At 38.1% G+C, this 19731-nt stretch overlaps 1 protein-coding gene across 1 annotated transcript in view; it reads left to right on the top strand.

The window, feature by feature from the left end:
• The window catches only part of ERP44 (endoplasmic reticulum protein 44), a 57583-nt gene that overhangs the window by 7632 nt on the left and 30220 nt on the right, over window positions 1-19731 (top strand). Inside the window, exons 3-4 of the mRNA XM_009324947.1 lie at window positions 16840-16912; window positions 18780-18819. Coding sequence (XP_009323222.1) covers window positions 16840-16912; window positions 18780-18819 — 113 coding nt within the window. The remainder of the gene's footprint in view (window positions 1-16839; window positions 16913-18779; window positions 18820-19731) is intronic.

Raw genomic sequence — 19731 nt, 5'->3', positions numbered from 1 at the left:
TCTGAGAATGCGAAATGTTGGAATGTTTCCTGAGTCTTAAAGCTTACCTAGTTTTCTAATAAGTAGTAGCTTCTCTTCACTTGGGGTTATTATGGAAGTCTGGTGTATGTTCCATTTATGATTCAGTAGCCCCACTATGTATGCTCTACCCTTTAAGTTGATGCAGTTTATCATTGGCAGGGAATATCTACTGTTACTTGGTCTTACACTATAATGTTTTATATTTTTAGTGAAGCTTTCAAAATACTACTTCTATAGCAATGCAATTGCAGCTGTTAGGAGCAGTAACTTAGAAGAGGCACTAGTCAATGAACTTTTGCATTTCCTATTAAACTTTTAACTGGAAGAAATACCGTAGGGTAATATTTCTGCTTCTTGTTTGATTGCCACTGCTTTTCGTGTCTTGTTAATATGACACCAAGTACCCGAATAGTGAAAGTAAAATGAAATAAAATGATGTCTTTTAAGTTAATGTTAAATGCTGTAGTAAGTTGCCCAAAGAGAAGTTGAACTCCCTGTACGTTTTTACAATGTATAGAGCATATTTCTATGCATTTGCCTCTCTCCGTGTATGTATTAACAAGCAAATTTTATAGTCGGGAATCCTGCTCAAAATGTAATATTCTGAATTTAAGCATTAGTCAAAGATTGTAGTTACAGGCAAATTTCAGAGAACAATGAAAGGGGTTCTCTCCAAGAGTAGCTTGGGAGTTCTGAGTTGTCCATCAGCTGTCGTGCCCTCTAAAGAGTGAAATAGTAGTTAACTGAGGACCTTTGCCTAGGTTGGGGGCTGGGGTGGGGGGGGGGGGGGGGGGGGGGAAGCTTAAGCTTTTTTTGAGGGGAAACTGAAGCTCTTGCTATGAAGAAGAGTTGCATTCTTCTTGCTGTGCCATGTGATGGGCAAGTTTCCTGTTTGGAGTGCTCAGGAGGGAAGAGAGGAGAAACTGAATTGATTCTTCAGACCGAAGCCTTGGACAACACTGGAAAATGTATGAATGAGTTATTGACAGTACGATGTCAGAGATCCTGTTGCTGGCAGCTGAAGAACTCTGTGGTGGCACACTCCTTCATTTTCTTTTGATATCCTTACTGTTCTCCCATAATCTGCTTTGGGTTTTTTTTGGCAGGACAGCTTTCTTAAGCAAGAGCCTCATCTTCATACTGCTTTCTTGGGAAAGCAGAATTACCACTGGTTATTCTTATACATGCACAGCAGTTATCCCCTGTGTTTTAATCAAACCTGTTTCTTTTGAAAGACTTAAGGATTATATGCTGCTATTCAGGAGGATCAATCGTTCACCTTTCAGGCTCTTTTGTAAGCCTCACTTATGTTTCCAGATATTTTGTTTGCTTGAAGGGAGGGAGGTGTCTCACGCAAGAAGCAAGTATACAAATACGCTGTAAATTTTATGCCAGAGCTTCTTCAAAAGCTCTTCAAGAGAGTCTAGAGATATTTTCAAGTAATAGGTACTTCAGTAATGGAGTGGTTTTGGATGCATTAGCAATACCTTCTCCCCCCGCCCTTGTTTGAAAGTGAGTTCTCAGTGATTTAGAGGAGGAACATTTGGGAATCTAAGCAGAAGCAATATAGGGTGTTGATGTCAGAACCTAAGCAACATTTTCTTCCAAAACTAAACTGGAGAAAGGTCCCCTGAGAAGTAGAGGAGGGCAGGTGTGTTGTTGAGAATTAGGAAGGGAAGTGAGATCAGGTTTTCTTCTGAGAGTTCTGCCTTTGCACTTCTTTCTTCTCCAGTGTGTCTTCATTCATCAGAAGCATGCTAACCATTGGTAGAAACATGGGTAGTTTTCTTTTTCAAAACTGTTAATGTCAACTGCTCATACAGTCTAATTTAAAAAAAATTCATAACAGATTTTAGAAGTTTGATTAACTTTAATTATTTTAATTTACTGGCTCTCGGGTATTTCATTTTATATTGTTAAGGGTTATTCTGTAAGGCTGTTGCTATACTCAACACTAACTCGGAATATTTTTTTCAGTGCCAGTTCAGGATGCTGTGTTTCTCCAAACCAGCTGTAGGACCCTGTCCATATTAAATTATGCTCTGGTGATAACAAAAGTTACCTTACAAAAAATGACAAGATACATTGCAAGAGAGTTCCTATTTTTTCCTTGTTTCATGTACGCTACTACTGAGAAACTGACTACCCTGGTAATATGCCCTTTACAGCTAAGAGTCATTCATGCCATTAAAACATGTACAAAGTTCCAGTACTCTGCCCTCCAGATAAGCACTTGTTCCTTGCAACCTCTTCTAGGAATGAACCAAACCTGGAAGCTCGGTCACATGCATGCACATACACCTTTTCTTTAATCTGGTAGTGATCCACAAGATCTGCTCTTTGTGTAGCTGATAGAACATAAATGTTATCTTGTTGGCTGCAGTGGCACTAAGCAAAATGCAGTGGTCTGTGTCTTAAACCATATACCGATTGAACTGCTGGAAGCAGTGAGGACAGAACATCATCTAAATGCAGGTGCTCTATGCATACCTTCAGCAAATAACGGGTTCCCAAGTAATTGTATATGCAGCCCGAGGTTTCTGGTAAACACAGTAAATCTCCTGTTCATCTGTTTTTATTGTAGTACATGTTTTGGGTTTCTTCCCTCCCCTTGTTTCTTGATCTACATTAGTTTGGCTTTAGCAAGAAAGCTTTGATGAACAGGAGTATTGTGAGTCTCGCTGTATTTACCCGATAGGGTCAAGTTGTAGAGTTTTGGTTTTTGGTTGCCACTGGAAGTTTGATAATTTAAATTGGAAGGAACCTCTAAAGGTCATCTGGTCTTACTCCCTGCTCAGTGCAAGACTGACTTAGATGGAGCCGCTCAGGGTTTTTCCCAGCTGAGATTTGAATACCTCCAAGGATGGAGGTTCTACAACTTCTCTGGGCACCTGTTTTAGTGTTTGGTCAAAACCTTGTTGAAAGTTTTATCTGAAAAATCTATTCGGAGCTGTAGCTTGTGTCCATTGCCTCTTGTCCTGTCACTGTGCATCTATGAGAAGAGTCTGGCTCTGCCTTCTCTATAACCTCCAGCTAGGTCGTTGGTAACAGTGGTAATAGCTTCCTCTTCTTAAGGCTGAACAAATGCAGTTGTCTCAGCCTTTCCTTGTATACCCTGTTCTCCAGCCACTATTCATCTTGGTAGCCATCTGCTGGACTTCATTCCTATATGTTAATGTCTGTCTTGTACAGGCAATCACAAAGCTGGACAGAATCCTTCAGATGTGGTCCCACAAGTGCCAAATGAAAGGAAAGACTCACTTCCCTTGGTCTGCTGGCTACACTTCTGTTAATGCAGCCCAGTATGCAGTTGTCTTTGCTGCAAGGGGTGCGCTGCTGAGTCCTGTTCAATTTGTTCCCCAAGACCTTTTCTGCAAAGCTGTTTTCTATCTGGTTGGCTCCCAGCCAGCCCCAGTGGGGTTATTCCACCTGAGATGCAGGACTTTATCTTTGTTGAACTTCATGAGGTTTCTGTCAGGCCATTTCTCCAGGTAATTGAGGTCTCTGAATAGCAGATCTCCCCTCTAGTATATAAGCCACTTCTCCCAGTTCAGTATCCTCAGGAAGTTTGCTGAAGGGGCACTCTGTTCCATCATTCCGGTCATTAGTAAAGACAAACCTTACACCCAATATTGATCTGGAGAAACTCCGTTAGAGACCAGTTGGACATGGTATCTTTGGTTACAGCCCTTTAGGCCCAGCAGTCCAGCTGCTGTGTCACTCAGTTTATAGTTCACTTATTCAGTTCATATATCACCTAAGGATATATAAGGCCTAAGGATACTTTGAGATGTTGTGTTAGAAGCTTGCTAAAGTCAAGGCAAACAATGTCCAGTACTCTTCCCTCATTTTCTGTAGTGAGATGATTAGCTCTGTAAACAGTCATATTGATTTACTTATTCTAAATCCATGCTGGATGGATGTGGCTTCTGGAAAGAAAATTTGTCTCCATAATCTTCCTGGGGACCCAGGAAAATGCATTTTGTCTGGTTCTGTGGCTCTGTGGATGTCCAACTTGCTTAAGAGCTTTCTAACTTCGTCTTCCACTCATGTGGGTAATGCCTCTCTTCCCTGGTACTCCACTACTAGGCTCAGACCTCATCAGTAGAAAATCAGACAAAGATGACGTTGAGTATCTAAGCCTTTTCCATGTCCTTTGTCACTATGTCCGCTGCTAGTTGAGCAGCAGGCCTAACAATCTCCTTAGCCTTCCTTTTGTTGCCAGCATACCTGTAGAAACCTTCTGTGTTACCCTTAACATCCCTCTATAGTTTCAACTCCAGCTGAGCTTGGGCTTTTCCAACTTCACCCTGCCTGCTCAAGCAATGTTTCTGTACTCCTACCAAGTATTTATTTTCTTACCTCTACCTTCTGTTCACTCCCCTTTTTTTTTTTTCTTTAAAAAAAACCTCATCCAGAAATTCTGTGTTAACACGTGTAGGTCTTCTGCCATACCTGCTTTCTGCACAGTGGAGTGGATTGTTTCTGTGCTTTGGAAAGGTTGTCCTTGAAGATCAATAGGCTCTCATGGGCCCTTTTGGCTTTCAGAGCCATGTTCTATGAGTGGACTGAATTGTTATTAAGACCTGAGTGTCTTCAGTTCTTGTCACTTTTTTTTCAGGGTTCTGCACGGTACCTTTTCTATTAAAAAATAAGTATCGTAGTAGTTTATAGGTAGGAATTATTGTGAGACCCAGTCATTGGTGAGCTATATCTGAAAGTTTCATCAACAGTGGTGATGAAATGAAACACTGGAGATCCCAATGGCTTGTTTCCTGGAAGAAGTAGGTTACCACATTTTATGTGCTGGATGCATTCAGTTTCAAAGGAAGATACTTCTTTATGGCATCGATTTCTTTAATCACTGAAACTTTGTATCCTAAATAGTGTTCATGAAACAGGAACCTGAGCAGAAGGTAGAGCCCTAGAAATAGAGTATAGTAAATTACCTGGTTCCTTGGCATACTTTTTGCAGCCAGCATGTCTCCTGTCTTGCCTGGCATCAGTGATTCTTGCCTGGTTTCTGTGAGTGTCTCATTAAGGTTCATCCAAAAACAAAAATAGTCTGTAAGGATGTCAGGTTTTTTTGTTTTTATTTTTACAGATTCGTGAAGAGAAGTGGGGAGAAGAAAAGCAATCTAATCTCTGTTGTAAGATAACTGGCAGTAAAGCTTACGTGTCGCCTCCAGGTAGATTCGTGTGGCAATTGAGCATAAACATGGAGAGAACTTGTTCATTAGGAACCCTGCAAGGAAGTATTTTGAAAGGCAAGGAATAGGTGCCTATTTCAGTGGTCTCGAGAAAGAAAACAACAGCTGTGATAGTGTTTTGCTGTTTCCCATAGATGTCGTGATTATGAAGTGATGATACAATTTCTCAAAAGCTTCACAAAGGGAAAGCTTTTCAATGATGCAGCCACATTTGTAATCCCAAGAAGAGCTTTTTGTTCCTTTAGTCGCTGTCTACCACTTCTGTCTCTTACAGTTTATTGAAATCTCCTTTCTTAAATCTTGCTGGAAACCCTTAGCCCCTAAATTCTTTGCCAGTCATAAAAATTAAGGATTTTCATAAATGTGTGTATGAAAATCCTTCCCCCCCACCCCCTGCGTTGAGTCAATTCACTTGGGATTTTGGTCAGAATGACTGAAAGACAAATTGGTTGCTTCACAAAGGTAATTAAGACAGTATGTGGTGCAGGGGGTGAACAGTTAGGGGTTCTTTCCTACTAATGATCCGTTAATTAGTGAAGGGAGCTCAGTGAGTGTATGGGCCTCTCAGGAATTACCTTTGAATGACATTTAAAACTGCTTTGGTTAAGAAGGTATCGTTGCAGGGGGGAGAGGCCTTTTTCTTTTTTTTTTTTTGTTAGTATTTTTTCTGTCAGCATAGGCCAGCAGAATTTGCTAAACCAGTGCAAATATGTACATATAATTAGTGTTACATAGCTATTAAACGTTTTTTTAAAATAAGCCAATACACAGCTGTGATACCTTGCTGAGGATTTTGGTAACAATTTTGGTTGTAGCAGTCCTCTATGTTGAGAAAGGTAAGCTCGCTACATGGAGCCGGTTAACTGCAGAGCCAGCGTGCCTGATACTTGCTACCAGTTCAAGCACTGCACCATGTGAATGTGTTAATATTATTTTTAGGACCAGTCTGGAATACTTGCTTGAATATTTTTGTGGGAGTCAGCCTGAAGCTGCAGGGTTAATATTCCTTGGGGGAGGTAAACCAGCAACGGGGTATCTCTGTATCGTGTTCTTTTGTGCATTTCAAAATATATGTGGCATGTGTCCTGTCCTCTGCATTATTTACTCTTCTGCTGTCCAGAGTTATCCAGGATAAATTGACTGCTTATGTGCAGGCCCTTAGCAGCTGTTTAGGGTAGAAAGAAAATAGCTCTTAGGCAGTCTGAAATTAGCCACTCATTCTTCAAGCCACATGCAGCTGTAGTCCCAAAGGTGAATTTTTCTCTTCAGATTCAGGCAGCATTGCCTTAATCAATGTTCTTCTGTAGAAGATAGCCAATGGTTTAATTGTACCTTCCCCCCCCATTTAAATTGGGAGATTTTTCCAATGCCAAAATGTCAATTAGAATGCAGCTGTGGAGTACTATTTCTATTACCGCTTATTTGGAAAGATCTTATCCCTTATCCTCTTATATGTCATTTTAAGGTAGCAAATAATAAATACTAACCTAAAAATTGAGGCAAAGCATTTGTTAGAGACAAGCAAATGGATTGCCAGTGAGCTTTAATATACTATGATTGGTAGTTTGCATGTGTAGAATGGAAGTTTGTGGAGCGTGCATCACAAATTTGCCTGGAATGAAGAAAAGAAAATAATGAAAGTAACATAAATTTAGATGAAGTTTTAAATGGATTTGTTCTAAAGTTCAGAGTTCTGATGTTAAGGGAATGGGAAACTGAGGCAACAAAACCCCACTGCATTTTAGAAGTTTATCATTTTGAAATTCTAAGGTGTTCTTCCTCAATTTGATTCCTCAGAAAAAGAGGGAGGAACAGCAGCAATACAGGACTGAATCTCAAACGGTTTTAATGTATGGACAAACACTTTGTACGCTACAGATGGCTGTGTCGCAAAGTACTGTAGTTGTCTTTTGATAGTTGCACAAAACCTTCCTGCTGAAATATTAGGAGGTAATCTGAGGAAATGTGGCATCTCAATCATGCTGAAGGAAGAAAAAAAAATCTGTAGCACAAGGAGGGTCTTAGTGATATTGGAAGTATTGTTGCTAAAAGCTCTAGATCTCGGGTTAATAAATGGGGGTGGTTGCGTGCATATTCATGTGTGGATTAGTTCTGGCTGACATTGCAGGGTGTAGCATGACCATGTAATGCTAAAACTGGAAGAGGGTAAGATTAAATTGAACTGCTAATTTTCATCCGTACATTTGCTGCTCTGCATTGGGAGTTTTGCTCTGTTGTGTAGTTCTAATCATCATCGCCTTCAGCATGAAATAAGGATGAGCCAAATCAAGCTGGCTGTGCTTCTATGCTTTCAAACCGATTTTGTTACTCGGAAGTACAAATAGGCAGCAGCACTAATATTGATGGTACAACTGAAACAGTGTTATCAGACACTGGTTTGTCCGGTCCTCTTCCCTTATGTTGTCTTTAGAGTGGCAGTTATACTAGTATGTTTTGCTTCCGTTTGGGTAGACTGGGTGAGGAAAATGACCCTAGCTGTATTTTTCACTTAAGTATTTTGCTTGTTTAATTGTCAGTTTTACTGTTGTTTTTTTTTTTAACCCAATGCCTCAGCTGCATAGTTTAAAGCAGTGTGGATCCTGCACCTCTGGAGCCACAGGATTGTGGTACTTCATCTTTAATTGCTGATAAGAATATGTGAAATGCAGATTTCTCCAATGCTGCACTTTCTATTTTATCTAAATTGCTTCTTAGGTATTTCTATCGTGGAGGGCTAGTTTATAAGTGTTTATGATAGCCCTTATTTTTCCGTTTGAGCATTTGGTTTCGGTAATTCATACCTACTTTTAAAACAAGTTCCAGCCTGAAAGGTAAAACTGAACAGGCTTGTCTTTGCTTAAACTTCCCACCTTCCTTGATACCGCAGAGATAGATAACTTGATGTTTTGGAGCAGAAGAGCAAAAAGGTATTCAGTATTGCAAATAGATGATATGGCTAATAAAAAGACAAGCAGCTAAAAGCAAGTAGGTGTTGAAATTGAGCATTTCACTTGAAATAAGGTGATTTTTGTCTTGTTAAACAATCTCAATATGTATTAAAATCTTCCAAAATAGACATTGTGTGTTACTTTTAAAGCAGTAGAATGTGTGTGGCAGCAACTGTGGAAAATTCAGTTATCCACTTATACTTTCAATCCTTTGGATTCTTCCAGGGTAGCAAATGTTCATGTGACGTAGGAAATGCTGTTTCTCCTGAAAACATTGCGTCTGCTTTCAGTTTCTTCCTCCAAGATTACGCTTTAAAGGAGAGATTCTGAATTCTGTGGCTGCTACTTCCACAGAATACCATAAAAGTTTTAGTTTCATTTTATTATCAATTTTCATTCCTAGTCCAGGAATGAACAAAACATATATATGTTATTAAAAAAAAATGAATGTCATGTCTCGTTCTGTAGTAGCCCTGTGTGTAAAGACTAGAATAAAGGGCACAGGAAAGACTGTAGAAGATCATAGTGAATCACAGGATAGTATGTTGCTTTCTGTAATGATCCATGTGGCTCTCAAAACACAGTTCCTAATAAGCCTTCTATTTAGACTCGACTATTTATTTGAAATGACTCACAATTTGTTCTCTATTGCTAAACATCAAAATAATTTCCAAAATATTTTAAGTGCAAAAATGGCTCTGACATGTTAAAATGCTGAGAGGAAAGTATTGAGAAATTATTTGCATTTCAAGGCTACATATGTGATCTGTGAAATGAGGAATGGAGTTACGAGTACACACCCTCCAAGGTTTAAACTCTCTACGATGAACATTTGTGGTAGTGGGTTTTATGTGTAATAGCAACAGCCAAAATAGAGAACATGCCTTTTTCCTTGATGTAGTGAAAAGGCGCAGCAAACTATTCTGCTCTGCTAGCCTTATCAAAGTCTTGACAAGACAAGACCAAGCAACCTTTTATTTTGTATTGCTGGACCATAGCTTTAACAAGTTCAGAAACTTCAGGGTGCTGGCTTTCATGTACAGCAACAGTAACAACTTGCGCTAATCATTTTGGAGACTGCATTTGTATTTTACGTGCTTCATTCCTTCTTGAAAGTGAATCCTTGTGTTGTTGCCAGATAATCAGTGCAATTGGTAGATATGTAAAAGAAAGTTATCAGAATACGAGGTTGTGGGTTTTTTTCCTAAAAAGCTGCACAAATAATTCTTTTCTTTCTAGCTTCTTCTGTAAGAGTAAGAAGCGTGGTAAATAAAATATCTAAGGATTCAGAGTTTTTAGTAGTTTCCTGGGGAGCTGAATTCATGGCTTTAAAGCTGTGAAACAGTTCATATTTCTGAAGATGCGAAGCACTCTAAACATTATTAATGAATAATATCGTTGTTCAGGCACCTATTTACATCTTTTGTAGGTATATGGACTGTGTTGTCTCTAAGTGGGTGTTTAAGACAAGGAAACCAGTGTGTTATGGCCCTGAGTGGAGATTGTCCTTTTCTTTCCAGGCCAAGAGAAATAACTGAAAATTAGAAACAGTTCAACTGAAAATAAATTACAGGTCTTATCTCTGTGACTTTTGTTTAGACAGGCCTCATGTCATTTTTTTGAGCCCTAACTTTAAATGTTTCTATAACAGATAATGATCCTTAGGTTTATGCCCAGAGATGTAAGCTTTAAAACTGTGTTTGGGTGCATGGTTCTGCTATTAACAGCTTTATGGGAAAAATGCAATGCATTGAATTGCACGTTGTAATAATGAGGCTTAACTTTCATCTCTGCAATGGACTTTTTGAATTAACGTCTTGTGTCTTCTAATAATAGCTCACAAACTGTTGAGAGGTTAACTTACCCACTTTTCTGGGGACCTTCAGTGCTGTGGTAACAGACCGCTGAGATATCTCTGCGGTTATGAATCATTCCCAGTCGTACACGACAATCCTACATCTCCTTTGCTTGTGTGTTAAGTTCAGTTGTAGGAACCATTAGCTGTGAGTTTATTTCCTGATTTGGAGTGTCAAATCAATATAATTTGGAATTTCATAGATACTGTTGTGAGTGGGGTTTTTTGTTGTTTCCAACATTTTCATCAGCAAAAAGTTCTTCAATATTAATAATACACGTACCTACACCAAGTATTCTTGTCAGACACTTAAAATGGGAGTAGATGACAAGATATGTGGAGGGACAAAAAAACCCACACTACCTCTTTTTACTGTGGTGGTCTCTCTACCTAGCTCTGTGCATTTATAGCACTGTTTGGCTAAATCATTATAAAATTGAACTGTCTATCAAGGCTAAAGAAATAAGTTTACTTTTCTAATATATATGTATAAAATCCGTATTTCAGTTCAGTTAGATTTTATCTCTGTTCTCATGGAAGTTAGTAACTGCAATCCTTAAATCTATTTTCAGTAGCTTCCTTTGAGTGTTTTAAATTTCCCTGATTAAATTTAAGATATGGCTCTTGAGAGAAAAATAATAGGAAAAGGATTTTTTGGTACCAATTTAAAAATTGCTCTGAAAACTTAAATGTAGCTCAGAAGAGATCCTTAGTTAGTGTTTTGAACTAATGCAGTTTTGTCTCATAGTCTTATAATGAAAGTAGCTTTTATTACTAATAAAAATTGTGCTTAATCAATAGGGATGGCAGCAGTTAGTCTAAATTATGAAAATGTTCAGGCGCAGTTTGGAATCAAGTGGTGACAATTAAGAGTTGAACTGCTCTTGCTGAGAGGGTGAATAATATTCTTTTTTTATTTTTCCCCACCATTCTCTATTTACTATTATCTCTCTCTGCTCTGAACTTTGTGGTTCATTATAGGGCTTCTGGGAATGCCGCCAGCAAGATGCTCCTGATTGATGGTTCTGAAGCCAAACTTCAGGAGCTCTTACAATGTCTGTCAGCTACGGCGTTGCTGTCTCCGGGGATTGCTTTCAGTTTGTATCATCCTACAGCAGGCTGTAAACCTGTCCGCTTCCAGTTGTCCGGGAGTTTAATGCAGACCTCAGAGCAGCAGCAGATTAGCGGCATGCATAAAGAAAAAGGTACTCGGGGACTGAAAGTCAGCCGCAGAGTCCTGTGGGGCTAGGACTTCAGGTAGTAACTTCGACATGTCAATCTGGATTAGATGCGGGCTAGAGCTGGTTGCCAGATGTAAAATGATTTTGTGGTAGAGGAGAAAGATCGTTTAGTTGTGTGCCTTTAGGATTTCCCAGCAGGAGGAAAAGGTAAATGGAAACTTTAACAAGTGAAAATGAAGACTGTTCTTGTTGACTGCCTTGCAGGTGTAGTACTAATTAGAAATCAGAATGCTCAAGAATAGATTTTCTGTATTCTTCAGATAGTTTGCTCTGGAAATGAGGACCTCTGTTTCATTACGTGAATTAAAAAATAAAGAAGTGAAGAACTAAAATGCAACAGACCTGTTTTTTTCTCTTGTCTTGTGGTTTTAAGATTGTCCACAGTTAAACTGTTAAACTCTTCTGCAAGAAAGTGGTGAATAAAGTATGATAAACTTGGGAAAGAAATGCCACTAAACCCATAGGCCTGTTTCTTCTGTCTACTTAGCAATTAAAGAACTGGCAGCACTAATAGGTAAGAGTAAAATGTTGATAAAAGGTTTACCTAAACCTCCTGAATAACCAGTGGGCTTCATTAATATGTGAAGTGGCTATTGAACAGCAACACTATCAGCAGAAGATGAGTTGAAATTGGGTGCGCTTTTATTTCTTCTTTGGAAAAGGGATATGAAGTCTGGCAGAGGTCTGCTGTTGGGGGTGAATGGAATGGGTTTTGTCCAGGCATTCTGTTTTGTGTAAGGCTGCTTGCGTAGCCTTGTGCCACGTGGCAGAGGAGGATAATGTTGTCTCTCAGGCAGTGCTTTAAGATCTTCCGTTAGAAGAAATCAGAATAAATGTCAGCTAATTTGTAGTTACTCCTCAGAAGCGACTAGTACTGGTTTGTGGCAGAAGTGGCTAAGTCATTTGCTAACTTCAAGTAAGGATCAAAACTGGATACGAAATGCTAGGATTTCTGTACTAAGTAAACTTCCCAGTAAAAACATGAGCAGTGTTATTTTCAGAAACTTCTAGGAACCTGAGCTGATATATTCCTGCTTTATTTGACAGTGTTTCTGAGGACCAGAAGAATAAATATACGTGTGCCATCTCCTCCTTTTCCCTCCCATATGAACTAAATTTTATCTTTGTGAATGCATTGTTCAATTCCTGACGCTTTTCCCCTCAGCAATGCATTCTTTAAGTGTATATAAGCTTTCTGCATTTGTTTAAGTCTGTAGTTTGTTCTGTCATTTTTCTATAGTGTTAAACAACTGAGTAGATTATAAACATGCTTATCTAACTTGTACAGTTTCACACTCAAGTATTTAGGATTTTAATATTCTACTACATTTTTATTTTTCAAAATCTGTCTTTCATAACTACTTAGTTTTACCTTCAGATTTTAGTAGTTTAAGCATTTAAAAAAATACAAATATAAAAATATAGCTAACTTATCCAATATAAAGGCAGCAACCTGAGTTCTTTTTAAGGTGTACTTACATAGCCAGTTTTCCTTTTGAATTACTTTTGCAAGGTGCTTTCTTCAGTGAGTTTGTAGCTATCTTATGAGGTCAGTTGGAATTTTTTTGTTTTTTTACCCAGATACAAATACGAACAGTCATCTATTTGTCCTTCTGATGTAGGCCAGTGGAATGCAACGTTTGCATTTAAAAGTAAAAACTTCTGAAGACTTTTCTTTTTTTTTAGCCAGTATGTTTTTTCAGAACATACGTTCAATACCTGTTTTATAAAGTGTGCAGCTGACATTCAAAAATGATTTCCTCAAAAATGTCTTGTTTTCCTGCCCGTGGGCATCAAGCACAGGCCTCATCAAAGGTCAGAAAATATTCTCAAAACAGTGTAGGTTCTTAGCAATTTAAATAAGACTTTGTATTCCTTCATGTTAAATATTAATACCATAAACCCTCTTGCATCTCGTGGAACAGCGAGATTACTGGGTCAAAAGGATGTGTTTTCTTCCTTATGGGCATTATACCTTTATGAAAGCTTCAGCTGAAGTAAGTCTTGCATATTTATTGACATTTCTTAGAGGAATGCTTTTTTTCCCCCTGAGTCTATCTGCTTGTTATGAAGGTTTTGCTACCCACAATTATTTAGTCAGTATAAAATGTTTAAGAATGTGTTTGTGAATATATTTTGACAAAATAGAATTTTTCATACTTCTCGTGGAAAAAGTATTTCGATTATCTCAGGTTTTGTGCAACTTTTGGGAAAGACTTTCTTAGTCTCAGTTGTTTTCCACTAGTGTTTAATATAAAGGGGCAATAGGATACACAGCTTAATTTCATTTTCACCTTCAATACATGAAGACGTTTGGGGTCTTTGTTTCAGTACATGCAGCTTGCACCACATTTTTCCACAATAAGAGTTAAGAAAGCAATCAAAAACTTTATTCATGCTGTAAAGAAGTATTAGTTTTAATTTACTTTTTCCACACATAGCACAGTCTAGTAGAGGATTTTATTGGTTAGTAAGCCCTGTGCTTCGATTTTGCAGTTAAATATTTGCATTGCAAGTTAAGGTGTATTGTAGCAATATACAAATGCAACTACAGTTCCTGATCTATTTAAGTATATCTGCTGAATACATAGCCTATTTCCTGATTGCAAATAACATGCCTATCTATGTTATGTTTAATTTATGTCTAATTTATCCTACTAGATAAGATTTGTGTTGCTGCTGTAAAATTGTATTAGAAAAAGCCATGTGGGTTTAAGAAATTGATATCTTACCTGTTTGGTATGTTGAGACAATACAAACGGCTGAGCTCCTGTGAAAATAGTTTCACCAAGATCTACTGTGGAAATTCTTTCTGAGTATGAATGCTGATGCAGAGCTGCCTGCAGCAGCTAAAAAGTTCCTGCTTTCTAGAGGCTTGTGTGGATTTTCTGTGTAAACAAGCATTGTCCAAGATTATAAGCAGGGTAAGTAACTCGTGGTCTTCAAGGGTACAATCAGAGGTTCTTGAGACCTTGCAGGGCAGCTGAAGCCTTGGAACTTAGATGAGTTTGCAGAGTCACCTGTGGTAGGATCAGATGACAGCCAATGAAATGAATGTTGAGTTATACTGTCCTTTATGGCCTAGAGCAATATTCCAACTGTTATTTTTAATCATAGCTACTGCTTCAATTGTACAGAAGTTATGTCTAACCTAACACTTGCAACAAAACAGCATGTGCGTACGAAAAAAAACCATGCCAGCTTGTTCACACGCTTAACTGACCCATTACTACAAACGTAACTACTACTACCAGCACCTCCCCATAGCAACACCATATGGAAGTTGTCATCCCATGCACCACCCAGGGGGTGATGGGGAGGTATCTGCACTGATGATTGCTGTCAGCTGTCACTCACATCTGGGGGTCATCTGACCGATGTGGACCAGGGTCTATATATGTAGCATCTCTCTGCAGAGACTGAAGGCAGGGTCACCTTCTTGCTGCTCAGCAGTCAGCAACGCCGGCATCTTCAAAGGAACTTCCTCGATACTGGCCTGCCACAACTTATGCGTTGCACAGCTTGCTTAATCAGATATTTTTTGGCAGACCATGTCTTAATGGTGTTCGTTTTGGCTATGGACCTTACAGCTCAACTGTTAGTTTTGTTTCTATACAGGCATCTTAAAGCCACAGTTCAGACGTTTGTGTCAGGGAGTTTAAGTGCCACAGGAAGGCTGTACAAACTCTGCCACAGATCTTAGACTTGCATATAGGATAAGTATCTTGTCCAATTCCCAAGTGAGAAGCACTGGTACATACTTTGTATTACAACAGCTGGTGTGTTTTCAGCCTGTAGTGTAAGATGGAGTGTATATGCTACCCAGTGGCCTCTATATGGGAAATAAGAAAGGATCGGTATCTTCACTGAAAAGTGTTTAGTGATCCATAAATCAGAAGCAATTGAAAATGATTGCTGCAAATCTCACCTATGTGCCATTTACAGTGACAGTTTGCGAGCTATGACAATGTCTTGCTGCAGAATTCTCCCACAATTTTTGAAGCTAATCTTAATGAAAGCAGGCATCCAGTATGGCTAATGTTTCTGAGAGGCCAATATTTGATATACACTTGCAACAACTGTTAGAAAACTTTGTTTGACATTGAATTAGTCTTCTGATAAATTGTAACCAGCATCAAAGACGAGTGTGCCCTAGGGGCTTGCTGCTTGTAGTCACGGTTCTAGTATAGGTCCGGGATAGGTCTCAGGCTCTTCCATAAATACTGAGATCCTTGTATCTCGCTGCTCTGTGTGGCATTATTCGGATGCTCTTTATGCTTCCAGCTAAATTTTTCTTTGGTGTCTTTGGTAAAAGCAGCTGTCAGCTCTGCCTCTCTAGCCATAGACAGATTTTCTTTGCAGCTGCAAGGAGTAAACTAGGGCTCCAGGAATGTCAATAGTGTGTATGTCATGTGCCACCACATCTGAATGCGAGGACTAATTCTTCAGGTGTCATTGGGAATCTCTGGTCTCTACCTGGCTCCTTGACCTGTGCGTTCCTGTCAGTTCTCTACCGAAAACCTTCCTTTTCCTTTCCTGCCATCTGTCAGCTGAATCATGGAAACCATGAATGGAGCCATAGAATCATGGAAAATGAGGCTGGAAGGCATCTCATCCGAGCCCTGGGCCTGCTTAGAGAAGTGCTGACTTTCTGACCAGGTTGCTCAGGATGGAAACATTCACGTCCCAGACCAGAATCTGTATTGTCCTGCTCAAAAACTTGCACGCTTATCTCTCTCAAAGCAAAAATAAGTTGTAACTCACTGATCTCTCTCTCACCTGGGATAGACCAGCAACTCTACCCCCTTTTTCCCCCACCACATTTTGAGATAAGAGAACTGGGCCCGTTGCAGTGAATATGAGTGGTCTTCCATAAAACTGCATATTGCTGTGATAGTTGCATTAAGAGTAATACATGTGTTGCTTTGTAATTAAATGATCTGGCTGACGTGGTGTCTCAGTTTTTATAGTCCAATATGCCAATCGCGTGCTGGGACTGAAGCAGTGTCAAGAAAAAATACAGAAAGAGATAAAAGACTGTAGTTAGTTGAGTTAGATATACTGAAACTGTTTTCTAAAACAGCAATAAAAATGGAGGCAATTGCAAGCTTTACCTCATGAGAAGCTTTTTAGCCAGACAAGCCCTGTAAGTGACAGAAGGAATTACTTGTCTCTGGGTGAAACCGCTGTGCCTACACGCTTCTGGGCTCTGTGAGATTGTTAGGTGGCGAAAATGGGGGTTTCGTTTCTTTCTTCAGAGTGAATTTATGAATAGAACTTATTCTTAAAGGTACAAAATTTACCTGTAACGTTTCTGCCAACATAATAGAGAATCATATGAAGAGAGAGCCAATTTTGCTTTAACTGTGAAAGCATGTTATATCTGTAAATAGTGTTTATTTGTATATTTGTAGTACTGCTGTCACCTGAAATGCGTTGACTTGAATTACAGTTATTTTACTGTTCTTCTCCAGCTTTTGATCTGCAACATTTAAAATCATAGATATATTACTACTTTATTGCTGAAACTTTACATACCTGACTGGTTTGCTTTCTCTTTTTAGGTGTCTTGGCTTTTTAATCCAACAAGAAGTGAAATAACAAGTCTAGATAGTGGAAATATAGATGACATTTTAAGTGAGTACTTTGAATTTTTTTTTCTTTATATGTCTACAGTCACATATCTGTGTGAATCTTGCGATGTTATTAAATGAATATGCATACCTTAGCATTGAAAATATAAATTGCAATCGGCATAGAAGTATTAAATGCCCATGATCAAAATTAGCTGTGTGAACTACTGTATCACCTAACAAATTACCTCATTGTAATCTCAATGAGGATTTGAAGTGTCTAAGAAAAATACCTGGTATCTTGTTTGCAGATGGGAATGCCTGATTACGTAACCAAAACCCGTCAAGAGAGTATTTTAAAAGTTCCCCAAAAAATAGCAGCAACTGAAACCCATGGTGATGGGCCTTTAAGTATCTTGCTTGTTCAGCTATGTTTTTCCTGAGGTTAAGCATTGTCCTGATTCTGGTGGCTCATAGAAAGGAGACTAAGTGAAACAGATGTGTAATTCCGTGTCTGACAGCTTTTTGTCTGAAAAGTACGCAATTTGCCTGTATCTGGTTGTCTTCACAGGAAAAAAGTTATTACATTGTTTCAAATATATTCAGAAAAAAATCTTTATATTCTTTTATTTAGGTCTGCACTAGAATCTGCCTACTATTGCAGGATTGCTTTGTGTAGTAAATGTATGATTAGGTGATGTAAGATCTGTTTGCAAATACCTTTTATCCAGTGGAAAATATAGAATCCTTTTGTAAAATGTTATTCATAAAAGGGAATATATGCCAAGTGTAAGTACTTTTAAAATTTATCCTATTACTTTCAATAAATACTTCATGCCTTGGAGGTAACCCTGAGTTTCTCTGTGCTTGTTAATTTCCTGTTCACCACTTGCATTCCTTGCTGCTAATGAAAACCTTAACGCCATAATTTTCATCAAACCGTAGTTTTTCCCAGCCTTCTCAAGAGTTGTCTCTTCCAGCATGTTGTCTTTCCCAGGCTTCCAACATCTTAATCTTCACTCGTAACTGCCTTGTAACTTTGTCAATAGTGCAAATTCGTCTAGCAACATTTCTGCTTTATAAGGCTGTGGCTGATATTCTATAGTTCCAGTATTTATTTCAAGGTTTTTTTTCAATGTCTATGCCACTACTACTAATAAAAATCAATTTACGGCATGGTTGTTATACTGTGTAAAGATCACAATTTATTTTTCAACAGGAGATTTGTCCTTCTAGTTTTGATACATTTTTCCTTTTTTTTGGTATGTGAAAAATAATGTATAGGAGCATTATTTTACTACCTCATCATATATATCCCTATAGTATTGCATTTTTTTGAGTGTCCCTTAGCGTTTTTCTTTTTTGGGGGACTGAAGATTTCTCTGCTACCTTTTGCCTTAGTATCCAGCTTCTTAGCAACTAAGGCAGGTAAGGACTGACCAGAGCAGGTTGCACGGGCAGGCTGCATGTTGATCACTTTTCTAACCCAAATAGTTGGCATTTCAGCTTTTAACTGTTTTTTAACACTTATGAATAATCTAGATAATGCTTAAAAGATATACTAGAGTACAACTTCTGCCTTTGAGTGCCTTAACTTTAAATCCAGAATTACTTTTTGTCTCATGTGTCACTTATTTACTTTTGTGTCTTAATACCTTAAGTATTGACGTTTTTAATGTCTAATATATCAATAAAGTCAATAAAATACTTGACTGAAGGCCTCTTTCATCACTTTCCCATTTGATATAGATTATATTTCAGATAAGATTTATCCTAGCAGTTTTCTAGCAATCAGACTAAGCTGTATGCTGAATAATCTAGAAATACTTGCTTTTATACTTTTTGTGCGTATTTTTATAATTTCAGATAAAAGCACAAAGAAGTTTGGTTCACAATGTGACATTGGGTTTTTTCTTTTTCTTTCCTCTCAGACAACGCAGATGTTGCTTTAGTTAATTTTTATGCTGATTGGTAAGTTATACAAGTTTTTTTTCTATGTTTAAACTTCTGTCTCTTGAAAACTGTCATGTTTGGCTATAGTTTTCTAATTGAAAATACAGTGGTGTGTTGCTTTCAAACTAGTTCTTTCCTGGTTTTTTCATGTCCTGATTACTTCCCCTTCTGCTGTTCTGCCATCTTTTGTTTCATTCAGGGCTCCTGTCAGAGGAAAAAGGCTTCTGTAGTAGTATGGAATAACATGCTATGTAATCGCGGTTTTTTGTTTGTTTGGTTGTTCCACCCCCCACCCCCCCTTAGCAAGACAGATTTCTTTAACCTTTTGCTCTTTAACATAGGATAGTCCAAAATATTCTATTTTTCCATTTTCTTCTGTGTTGGTCCCATGCATGTGTGCTAGAAAAAAAAGGCCTTGAAATTACACTAAAAATAAATCCTTCTCTAATCTGGAAGACCTTCCAAATGGAGAACTAGAGAAATTATAGTTGAGGGATGAAATATGAGCAACTGGAAAAGGAAAGAATTTGGGCCCAGATTGGTTAGACATTGTGAAAGACATACTTAGAGGGAACTGTTTACTTGAAATTAAAAAAAAAAAAAACAAACTTGCATACAAAATCGTTGTTAGAATTAATTTAAGCACCGTACCCCTTTTTTTTAATTGTGTAAGAAGTAATTTTAAATGTTCTGTTCTGCTCCATCATTAATATTTTTAGAAGAATCTTTAGCAAGGAAGAAATCAGAAAAGTATTCAGAGAAAATAAAATTTAACATGCAAATTAATATAGAAAATTAAGTTAGAAAAATAATTAATTTTTTGTCTTCCTTGATTAAAGCAATCTTGGATGTAAATAGCTTTATAGTGTAAAGCAATATATAAACCAAAGTACTACGCTTTAAATATTCCTCTCCCTGCTGTTTTGCTTT

The sequence above is a fragment of the Pygoscelis adeliae genome, unplaced genomic scaffold (assembly GCF_000699105.1).
Source record: "Pygoscelis adeliae isolate BGI_AS28 unplaced genomic scaffold, ASM69910v1 Scaffold135, whole genome shotgun sequence".
NCBI lineage: Eukaryota > Metazoa > Chordata > Aves > Sphenisciformes > Spheniscidae > Pygoscelis > Pygoscelis adeliae.
Note: the sequence above shows the minus strand (reverse complement) of the source record. Positions and strands in the feature narration are given on the sequence as shown.